A 12,295-nucleotide genomic window follows, 5' to 3' on the forward strand; every position below is an offset into this window, starting at 1 on the left:
GAGGCATTCTAAAAAAATAATGAAATGCAGACACAGGAACTCAAAAATAAGGAATTGTGAGACCTTATAATGAAAGTCTACACAGTTTACACTTCAGTAGGCCCCAGGGACACTATTGTGTTTTTAGTATAACATCAAACATATGTATATAAAAACTATGTTTTATAATAATCTACAAAAGGTTACACTTGTTTAAGAAATCAAGAAATTATTGAAAAGCTACATTAAAATAGTTAAAATAAAATCTCACCCATTCATGCATTCACCATTCATTCATTCACTCAGCAAACATCCATTGTGTGTTTACTATGCTCCCGGTACCTGCCACACATCATGGGTACTCAAGAGGAAGGAGAGACATACCTGTTAAGTCAGCAATTAAAATGGAGTGAGTTGCACACTTATGAAAAAGCATAGCCAGGGCATTGTGTGGGCACAGAAAATTGACAAGGGGAAGGTACATGAGGGATAGAACCCTGTGGGTGGTGATTTCAGAGGTGTTTTGGGGTAAGAAAGAGAAGAAGGACATTCCAGGCAGGGGAAACAGCATACTGGGGAGCAAGAGCGAAGCAAACTAGCTGGACCCCATTGAGCACTTCAAGTGGCCCCTTGTGTCTGGAACACAGATGCATGGGTGGGGGTGGACATTGGTAGGAGTGGGTGCTGGGCCAGGAAAATGGGCAGGACCCTGTTTGAAAAGCGCCTTAAGGGGCTAAACGAAGGAATTGGAACATTATCCTGAAAGTCACAGGAGGTGGGTGAATGGCTTTTAAGCAGGGGAGTGACCTGATCAGCTTTATGAATTACAAAGATTATTCTGGAGTGCCAAGAGGGGGAGACTGGAGGAGGAGAGTTGGGCTGTTTGTTGTAGCGATCCAAGAGAGATGCAAAGAAGCAGTAGTTACTGTAAGCATGCAGAGATGTTGACTCGGGGGTGCTAAGGAGGGAATCTGGGTGACTTGTGGATTTCTGATGGTGCCATTCACTAAGATAGAGAATAAGAGAAAAAGGAACAGGTGTAAAGGGAAAGACTGAAATTGGGATGGCTGTGGGACTTTAAACAGGAAGTGCTCCTCAAGCAGCTGAAATAAGTGTTGGGAGATGAGCAAAGAATTATGGTTCAGAGACATGGGTTTGGGGCTGACCAGCAGATGGGTGGAGGCCCTGCATGAAGGGCCATGCAGAGCAGGAGGGGAGCAGGAGAGAACATCACCAGTAAAGGCTGGGGCAGGTGGAGAGAGGCCTCGAAGCAAACTGAGAAGAAAGGCTGGAAAGGCAGTTGAAAACCCTCTGTCTGGGAGATAAAGGAAGAGAGAGAGCTCTAGGAAGGAGGGAGTGGCAGAATGTGTCTCATGGCAAGAAGGGGCAAGAAAGAAGGACAAAAACAAAATCCAACAGCTCTGGAAAGGGGGGTAGTTGTGGCATTACTGAGGGCAGTTCCCCTGGTGAGGCAGAACTGGAAGCCATGTCAGAGGGCAGGGGTTGAGGAAGGGAAGGCAATGAACAGACACCTTACCAAGAAGATTGACTGGAAAGGAAAGAAGAGAAATAGAACAGAAGCTAGAGGGAGGAGTAGGGATTGAGGTGAACTTTTTCAAGATGGGGGAGAATTGCTCATATTAATAGGATGCTGAGAGCTAGTAGAAAGGAGAAGGAAGATACAGGTCAGAGAGAGGAAGATTGATGGAGCAAGTTCCCAGAGGAGGGAGCAAGGAAGGGATCCAAAACTGAGGTGGAGGGATTAGCCTCAGACAAGAGGAAGAACAGCCCTTTCACCGAGACAGGAGGGAAGGAGGAAAGGATGGGGCCAGACAGATAAGTTTGTACATGGCCGGGGCGGAAATTGAGGGAGTTCTCGATTGATGGCCTCAATTTTCTCCATGAAGGAGGAGGCAAGGTGATCTGCTGAGTGGTATGGGGGAGGTGGCAGAGAGGGGGAGGGTTGGGAAGGGAGGACATTTGGTATATATAACTGCTAAGAGCAATGGGGGATGGAACTGGCTAGGGACAGAAAGATTGGTTGGGAGTATTGAGCATCCAGCTGATTTGGGAGAATATATATTTGGTTTGTCTCAAACCTCATAACCGTGACATTTTCTCCCAATGCCTTTAAAAGTCTAGGCAGAGTAGCAAGAAATTGAATTGTTAGATTGAACTGGGGCTGAGTTTTTGCAGGGTGGATGTCACAGAAAGTTAAGAGGGTCAAGAAACTGTAGGATATGGAGAAGAGAGGGTTGAGTTGATGCGCTGTAGGATCCACTAGAATAGAGCAGGGCACAAAACCAAAGTTCATTTGCTAGATCAGGAGCAAATCCAAGGGGCCAGAACTCGAAGGCCTCAATAGATAGGTAGGTATTTTGGGAACAAAGATTGATGAGCTGTTGACCCACAGGGCACTGTTGATGTTTGAGACTATGGAGGTAGAATAAGGGCTTTGAAATTGGTCATCTGAAAGTTAATCTTATCTCTTCGTCGAAGCCTTCCTTAACTTCTCCATCCCCAAACTTTTTTCTCCAGCCTCTGAACTCACATATCATTTTGTTTGCAGACAGGTAGTAAAAAGAACATTAAAACTGGACCCTCAATATAACAGCCAGGAGATCTGGGTTTTGGTCTTCTTTCCAGCACCCATAAATTCTGTGGCCTTGGCCACAGTGCGAGCCACCAAGCAATGGCTATCTTAAACAGTCCAGCTTGCTTAGGGACAGATTATTCTGACCGTGCACATTACGGATGTGACTCCTATGTTCATTTCCCACCTTTCTATGGGAGGAGGCACGGGAGGGGCTGAGACCGTAGTCCTCATGTGTTGCTTTACTTCACTGCAGTTTATACAATATCCAACCTCAAAAGAACCTGGAAGAGATTCTACTGGGGAAGAAAGAGATATTTTGCTGCATAAAATTTCCTAAGACCACTTTTATTTCAATACTTTCAAACCCAGATTTTGAGAGTAGCAAGTCCAAGAAGCTTCTAAGGCCATGAAGGCAAATATTCTGGAAGGAAAAAAAACAGGCCCTTTAAAATCTGAGCTTTGTTATCTGACTGAGGTCAACAGAGACAGACCAAATCAACAAGCATGACATGAAGGGCAAATTTGCAATTAAAAGAAGAATAGGGAATTATAAAGATGGATGGGCCCCATGACACGCACGCCCAAGCCTGTGTGGCCTTGGCCTCGGACGCCAGAAATTAATGCTTTACTCTTTAGCACTCGTCACCTTTGGCTCTGAACAGAAAGGCAAATGCATTAAAATAACAACAATTAGAACACTTACTTAGCTTGGAAGGCATTGTTGGTTCCCCTGTGGTCGAGGTCATGACACAGGCATCCCACAATCACGGCTAAAATTTCCACCTCCGTCAGGATCTCTTGAAACCCGGCGGTCTGGGAAGAAGGGAAAATGGCAACAGTCACTACTCTGGGCAAGGAGGAGGGATCAGGTTCATCTACGGAGCAACAATCAGCTCTGTTTTCATACCCACATCATTTAAGGAGATGATTAACTACCACCCCCTCAGATGACAGTGAGTGGGGTGGTCAGTTGCACAGCCTGAGGTCCCCACGGTGATGAATTAGCTCTCTGTCACAGTGGCCCACGCTGGCACACCAGGACAAAGTTCAGACTATTTTGTTCCCCTTTTAGAGAAGAGGCTGCACTATTCGGATACAGTGACAGTTTGGCAAAAGCCCAGAGCAAAATGTGTTTTGCGATTCTACATTTCAATGATGAGCATCGTGCTTAGTGGTTGGAGGAGAAAAGGGAGCTGTGAATTTAGAACTGAATGCTACATCCACCAGATGCCACTCAAACGAAAGCAGGCAAAGGAAAAACGTTTTTTTTTAATGCTGAGAGAAGCAACTTAGAAGTGCTCAAATTGTTACATGATGATATTCTAGAAGTTATCTTATAAATACCTTAATTCATATTAGCTAGGTGGACAGATTAAATTTGTACAGATAATAAGGCGGTGCATGTCTTGAAAACTAGAATTTGGTAGAGGATTAGGCAAGCCAGATTGAGGATCAGGTGGAGTATCCACTACATGGAATTCTTTTTTATTATCCTCTGGTAGCTCGTTTGTGAAATGCATAGGTGCAGGGTGATTTCTTTGGGGACCAGCGTGGTTAATTACGTAACCAGGATCAGCAATGGTTCTTTGGTTCCTGCTCTCCCTTCATCAGTTTAGAAAAGGAAGTGAGCCTCTAGGAAGCGGGGCTATGCATTTTCTTGATCCAAGGCCTGTATGTCTCTGCCCTAAATAAGTTTCCCATTTCCTTACTTATTACAGTCTTTATCGGAGGGCAGGAGGAGGGGAAAGGTAGGGTTCAAATTACTTCCCTTTCCATATGTGTTTTTTCCCCCAGATCTAGGATCACTAGCTAGTATCTGTAAAACACTTTTCTTAAACAATGAAAACTTGATTTTTTAATTAATTATGTTTTTATTGCACAAATAACTGAATAATAAGTTTCTGTGTTGACAATTTTATTTTTAAAAATGACTTGGGTCCACTGCTACATTTAGCAATACACATAATATCTTTTGCAGAGCAAATGAGAATTTAATAAATAGTCTGGGGAGGGGGGATGAATAACCCATGTCAAAGCTGTGTGTGCCCGCCCCTTCATTTTAAAATCTGGAGCTGGCTGTTGGTTTTAAGTTAATTTTATTTATTAAAATTAAAGTATTATCTGCAGTAGTTTTAAAAAATTCAAATTGTAGTAAAAGACTTAGAATCAAAAAACTGTAGTCCCTTATTCTTCTTTCCTGATTCCCGAAGGCAACCACTTTCCGTTTTCTTCTTTACGTACTTTGGTAGGTATTTTCCACCATATTTCTATGTAGTATCCACATATTCTTAGCGCTTGGTTATTCATCAAGTACTTCTATAGTCCTTCCTATGTGCTGGACACTGTCCTAAGAGCTTTACAACTGTTTAACTTATTTAACTCTCATAACAGCCCTGTGAGGTAGGCACTGTTATTATCCCCAGCTATAGATGAGAAAACTGAGGCACAGAGAAGCTAACTAATGTGCCCAAGTTCTCATAGGTAGTAAGTAAGCAAGCTAGAGGTGGGCAAATTCCCAGCATATTCCCACCAGAGTTTGCCCTTAACCACTGATATCTTGGGGCAGGTGAGAATTTCTCTTCACTGCCACTCTTTCTTCTCTGCCCTCACCTGTGCAATGCAGTCCATATACAGTGCTTTCCTCATTATTACTCTATAAATATATTATTCACTGCGGAGCCAACTAGTATCCAATGATTGTTTTCTTTCTTATGTAAATGTTTTCATTTCCTGGAGTTAAGATTTCTTTGAATATCTAAGTCTTCTCACATCCTACACAACTGGCCAAAGGATCGTTTATTAGAGCCCTGCCTGTCCTGGGGACTCGGTCGTAGCCTGGTCCTGCTCTTCCGTCTGGACTCTGTCTGCTGCCAGCTTTCCTCTCCTGGGGTTGATTTCCTGTCTCCTGCATCTCACACCCCTTCCTTTCCTTATTTGCCCCCCTCATTTTTGGGAGTACATCTGCCAGTGGCTTCATGAGAAAGGGTGTTAATTTTTTAACGCTGTAGCACTTAAATTTTTTTCCGAGGCTTTGTGTGGCTGAGAATGTCCTTAATCTATTCTCCTACTCAATTGTTAGCTTCCCTGACAGTTCTAGGTTGGAACATTCTCACTCAAAGTTTTGAAAGACGGCTCTATTGTTTGCTTTCTAGCTCCCGAAGTTGATTTTGAGGAGTATGTACCATTCATATTCCTAATACTTTGAATGTTACTTGATGTTCTCTCTTTTAGAATCCTCTCTCTATCCCTGGGGTTTGGCAATTTCACAGAGATATGCTTTGGTTTGGGACTTTTTTTCCCATCGTTTTGCTTGGTAAGTCTTTTCAGTCTGGAGGCTCATTTTCTTCAGTACAATGTTTTGTAATTTTTTTTTTTTTAATAATTTCCTCTTCATTCTTTTCTCTGTCCTACTTGCATGGAACTCCAATTGGTGGGACATTGGACTTCCTCTATTGATTTCCTTACCTCTTCTTTCCCATTGCCCATATTGACTTTTCCCCTCTTACTTCCCAGGAGTAATAATATTTTTAATTTAAGCATTTTCTTGTCTGCTGCTCTTTTTCTATAGCACGCTATTCTTCTCTCACGGATGCATTATCGTCTCTTATCTTTTTGAAGATATTATAATTCTGCTGAAGTTCTCTTCTGCTGCCCGATTGCCTGTTTCCTCTGAACGCCTTTTCTCTGAGTTTGGTGGTTTCCTCCAATGCCTGGTACCCTGGGTAGTGTACTCATATTTCAGAGTAAAGCATTACAACGTTCACCGCACACCAGTGCATGGGGGTGGTGTCTGTAGATCGCTGGGCCCTACCACAGGCTGAGCAGATGGCCAGCTGGAGATTCCCAAATGTCAGCATCTAAACTCATTTTCTCTGGACTTTCCAATCTCTTGCTTGGAAATGGCATAAGCATGGGTGTTGGCATTCTGAGAAAGAGAACTGTAGCTTCTCACCTTTGAGGATGCAGACATTCACTTAATTCTTTTATTTTCAGCGTGCACCTCACCCTAACCTTTCTTTTGCTGGTGTCTCCAAGTCTGGGGTTCAGTTTCTCTAGAAAATATTCTGGTTTCCTGAATAGGTAACGGGGAGAGTAGCCTTCTGACTACATGGGGAAGGAAGGGGGACTTGGGGACTCAGTGTTGGCATCACTCCTCACCCCACCTCACCCAAATCTCACCCTAATACTGTGGTATATGATCCTTCAGTTCCTGAGCCTTGATAGCTTCTGGCGGATATTGTTTCTCGTGTACCCCTTCCTTGGCACTTGGGTTGGACCTTCCTTTTCTCTGCTAAATTATGAACCAGCCTCCCTCCATCTTCTGCCTTCATATATTATGGTTCCACGAAAGGCAAAATTTGTGTCCATTTCTTGTACTCCTTGTTATTTTGGAGTGATTTTTGAAAGAAGGGTAAAAGGTCTTTATCTGTCATCTCGGTCATCTTGAAACTGTAAGTCAGTTTTGTTGGGTTTGGATCTTGCTAATACTAAGTAAATGCTGAAAGTCTATCAAGTATGAAATAATTATCCACAATACTGAGGAAATCAGTGTTGTAAACAACAATGAAACTGCACTGAAATTTAGAGAGATTTTACCTGTGAAAATGTTATTGATTAGAACTAGCTGATGAATTAGAACAGTAAGAATAGGGATAAGATAATGTTAAAATAAGGTAATTCGACTAGAAATTTAATTAGAAGTTAAAATCAAATACCGTCTTATAGACCTGAGGTCAAAAGCCTGAATCATTTTAAAGCTATCAGTTATCACCCATTATATAATATGATGGAATATGTTTTACTATATTGTTTTATGCAGTCAACACCACCACCCCCTCCCATCCCTTCCTGGAAATCCAGCATCTAGCTCTTAAACTATTTGTATCATGGATACTTTTGAGAATTTGATGAAAGTCATAGACCCTCTTGCCAGAAATTATTCTATAATTTTATGATGTTCAAAGACCATGGAGCCCACCTCTGGATCCTCAGAATAAAGATTCCCTGAAGTATAGCACACACACACAGTCACACAAAACATATTTACCTCTCTCGACCGTGACACCTGAGTTACTGAAGCAGCACCTATCTCTTGACTGTGATTTAAAGCTGCCTGGTAAATGGTTTCTGAGAATAGTCAAGCCTGAAAAGTGTCCACCTGCCACTAAGTGTCCATCTGCCCCTCCCCAGCCCTCATCCATCTTCCTTCTAGTCCTATCCATTCTGACCTAGACTTACCCACATGGAGGAGAAAAAGTCAGCTGCCTGCTGAAGACAATATACTTTCAAAAGAGAATAGAGTGGGAGCAGGAAATATATTTTAATGCATTTATCCCATGCTTGACTCTATTTTATTCTTTTATTTTCAAATAAAATTATATCTTTTCTGCTCTTGATCCAGTAATTATAGGTTTTGTTGACCTTTTTGTTAATCCATCTTCTCACTTGTATTCCCTCATGGTCATATCAGGAATGTAAAGCAGTGAACATATCCAAGTAAAAGACAGTCAAGGCATATAGACGTAGATCCCATGCCACTCTTTCCAGAATAGCCTGTGACTACTCTCCAAGCAGGCCTCCAATGACAATACTTCGTTGGGCTAAACTGTGTGTTGGGAGAACCCTACTCCCAGCCGCCATAGCTTATAATCACTGGAACTCCAAAGACCCAAACAGTAAGATTGATTTGCAGGGTCCCCTAGACCGCCCAGTAATTTCCTATCATTTAGTCAACATAAAATTTAAATCAGCAAGGATGTGCCCCCATTTCAAAGCTGATCCTGTATGATACTAGTGAATGGAAGAATATCATGGCCAGAGAAAAATGACTGTTGCTTTGTGGCTCTGTAGAATACAAAAGGTGTCAAAAACAACAGCCATATTATCAACACTAGATGGTCCTATCGAGGCTTCATTCATTTAACAAATATTATTAACTGCTTATTGTTATATCTGAGAAAAGAGGCTTGGGCTAATACTAACGATAGTTAATACTTCTATAGCACTTAATATATGCAAGGCATTGTTCTAAATATTTCAAATACATGAACGCATTTAATCATTACAAGGACACTCTGAGGGGGATACTGTTCTTATCTTTCCCATTTCATAGAGTATGCTATGGAGGTAACAGACTACGCGGCTAGAATGTAAAAGAGGTGGGATTAGAACCCAGGCAACCCGGATCCCCAGTCTGTGTTCTTATCACTGTGCTGTTCAGCTGCTAAGGCGAGGGTGTAGGTGCAGTTGTGCAGCTTTTAAGTACTCTATGATGACAGAGTGTTAGATAACAGGGCTTTAGAGAATCACTTGGTGTGTGCTTTATTCCACGAAGGATGTTATTCCTGAATAGTAAGAGGTTGATATTGCAGAGCCACTGGACATTTTGAGCCTAAATGTAGCTCTGGTGCATGGAGACGTAAGTGATAATAAACAGTGGAAAAGAAAGATACAACGATTTGTATGTAACATCGCAACTTTACAAAATGTCCCAATATATGTCTAAAAAAAGACTGTCAGGATGTACATCCAAATGTTACCAACAGTGGGATCACAGGTGATTTAAAAATTTTTCCTTTGTGTCCAAATTTTCCATAAAGAACATTTATTCATTAAAATATAAATACTATTTGCGTGTGTGTGTAAATTCTTTTTTAAGAATAAACCCATATTTCATCAAACTGTCCTAGCTTGGAATGAAATAGTGACATCCTGTAAAGTGTCCATTCATTCATTTACTCCTTGAGCAAATATTTATGAAGCATTCACTCAGTTCCAGGCACTTGGACAGAGCACTGAGGAAGACAAGCGTGCCTGGCCCTTGTTGCATGTATAGTCTGATTATGCCTCGCGCCAAAAAAACAGTGCCATGGAGTGCCCTTTTCTAGTGAGAAACCATCAAAACATTGGTTGCAACTTGTGGAAGAAAGGAATGGTGAAAATGGCTAGCTGCTCCTGCTTTGTTTCTGGAGAGGGCGCAGCGTGGACCGCATGTCTCTGGTCAAGTACACAGCTATGGCATGGGAATCGGAGGAAGTGATGCCAGAAATCCTGCCTTCACATTTCTTTTTGAACTCGGCTATTGTAGGTACCAAATAATGAGGGATTTCCTGAGTTCATCCTGTTGATTCTGAGATCTGGCATATGGCAGACCAAGAGGGAGGGAATCCAGTGATGTACTGGAAATTCCTAATAGTCCTAGAAATCCCAAACCGAAGAAGGTTCTTGGTTCTGAATGCTCCTCCATGGATGCTGACAGCCAGGCACTACAGCAGAGCCCTCAGTGGACTGGCTAAGGTTGAGGGAGGGCATGATGGGTTTTTGTAGTCTTGATTCTCCCCTTCATCTTGGTCTTTCTTCTGGATGAGAAGAGCAAAGAAGACTGCTTAGACTATTCCAAAGAGTTTTAAAGAATCTGGTTTCTCAAGGAAGTGCCTCCTCTAGAAAAATCTGCACACCATTTCCTTAATCTGTGTCATCATGTCTTAACTGATCTATAGATGACTTTAACTGGGAAGTAGTGTGAGCTTGGGCCTGGAAGGCAGCATTCATAGAAGAAGCATTTAATTTCTGGTATTTCTTAATTTCTGGTATGCAGTGTTGCAGGGTCACTGTCTGGGGCCTTTATTTAGTACATTATTAAAATCAAATTTACTTTAGCCAAAGAATGCTCTTGGAGAATTCCATTGTAAATGCCACATACAAGGTGCTCAAGTCTTCTAAAAAATGCTGCAAATTGCAGGGCTGATGGCTGCCCCAGCTCTGCTAGGCCATCCTTCACATGAAGTGTCTGTCTGTGAAACTTAGATCTCCTAGCAAGGACTGAAGGTTCTAGGAGAAGGGTGACTTCAATCACCCTCCCAATTCAGCACGTATCTCATTGTGAGTGGATCAGAGTGGTGAGAGAATTGTTAAGCACATGTTGGGGCTCCCCAGGCATTTGCAGCAACCCCGCTTGCTTCTTCTGGGGACTCTATTTTGTTTGCCTCTGGATAGAATGGCCACCTCTTAACATGTAAATCCTGATGAGTATCAACCTATTCAATATGCTCCAAAGCAATGATTTTAGGCAGAGGATTTTCTCAAGCTTTGAGTTGGAAGCAAATGTCAATTGTTGGGAGTGCTTACAAATAAATGTTTACTATTTGATACCATATCCTATCTTCTTTTTAAAAAAGGATCCTATCTTTGCCAACCAGAGATAATGTGTGATGAAAGCACAAGGCGGAGAAGAATAGGTACTCACAACCACAATCCTCTATCAGAGGAAAAACCTGCTGGACAAACCACAGCATCTAGAGTTAACGGTCATACCCCTTTGGTGATTACAGTATTGTTTGTCTGCCAGTATTTGGGTCTGCAAGGCTGAAAAAGAGGCACTTCAGTCCCTTTTTGAGGTCCAGAGACCAGAACCTTTCCAGCTGTTAGGGGACTACACCCAGCACCATGTTTCCATGTCTCCCTCACGAAAGCATGCAGTGAACATAAGGTAGCCGTAGACTGTCTAACTGTCCCCAGGTGTGGGGCAGTTTTCATCAAATTTGCTTCTCTTTCTTCTCAAGATGAACGTAGTCAAATATTGATTTGGCATTAATTAAGTACAGATTTCAGTCTACAATGATCCTTTCCTTACCAAGCTCAGAGTTGGGAAGATTGTATAATCTATACTTAAATACTTTCTTTTACAACCATAAGCTTCTAAAGGCACTTACTATCAAACAGTAAAATCTAAGTCATGTTTTGAACATACCTCTCTCTCAACCTCAGATAATACTGCAAATTCTTGCCTATGTAAGTCTCAGAATGGCAAGGCAGCAAAATTTAAATGTCTGTCTAGGACAATTAAATATGTTGAGTAAATGTTTGATGCACGAATTTAAAAAAATTGGATTGATTTTAATCAGTTTTATTGAGTTATTTCTTAACCACTTCTATGACTTAATTTTTAACCTACCTGTTATCATAATTAAAAAAAATTATTTATTTTGGAAAGTTAAAAACATATAAAAAATAGAATACTATTAATGAACATCCATGTATTCATTACCTAACTTCAACAGGAATCCATGGTTGGCCAGTCTTGTTTCATCTGTTCTTCACATGCACTGTTTTGTCTGTTTGTTTGCTAGAGTATTTCAAAGCAAACGTCTGGCATCTGTCAATACTCTTTATTTCATTCTCAAGAAGTCCTGATGTGGTCAAATAAAAATAGGTCGATATATCTCTGCTCTCATATTTTGATAAAATGTGCAAAAAGATATACAAATGGTATAAGAGAAATTTCAGAATAAATATCTTAATAAGACTTGAAAGGAATTGAGGTTTCTACTTCAATTTAGATAATGTAATAAACATAGCTATACGTATGTAGCACACACACTGTATTTCAAAAAGAAACAAGAGAAAAAGCATATTAGATTCTTAAGGACTTAGCTTTCAACACTAAGGATATATGTGTTTTGTGATTTTTTTGAGGACAAAGATAGCACGTTTAGAAATATCATTTATATTTTATGATAAATGACTCGTGAATTGAATATAACATGTGGTTTGTGAGCACAGAAAATGAAGCAGATCACTTGGTGAGCATTAATTGTGCAGAGACAGCCCTCCCCAAGGGCCACGAGAGGCCAGGTTGATGAATTTCAAGAATATGAAGCCTCTTCAAAACTTACCCAAATTTTTATTAGTCATCATTAAGGCAAAATTAAAAATGAGACT

At 41.2% G+C, this 12,295-nt stretch overlaps 1 protein-coding gene across 1 annotated transcript in view; it reads right to left on the reverse strand.

The window, feature by feature from the left end:
• Nucleotides 1–12,295, reverse strand: part of LOC131410855 (dual 3',5'-cyclic-AMP and -GMP phosphodiesterase 11A) — a 247,374-nt gene that overhangs the window by 73,756 nt on the left and 161,323 nt on the right. Inside the window, exon 11 of the mRNA XM_058549318.1 lies at nt 3,279–3,388. Coding sequence (XP_058405301.1) covers nt 3,279–3,388 — 110 coding nt within the window. The remainder of the gene's footprint in view (nt 1–3,278; nt 3,389–12,295) is intronic.

This window comes from Diceros bicornis, chromosome 10 (assembly GCF_020826845.1).
Source record: "Diceros bicornis minor isolate mBicDic1 chromosome 10, mDicBic1.mat.cur, whole genome shotgun sequence".
NCBI lineage: Eukaryota > Metazoa > Chordata > Mammalia > Perissodactyla > Rhinocerotidae > Diceros > Diceros bicornis.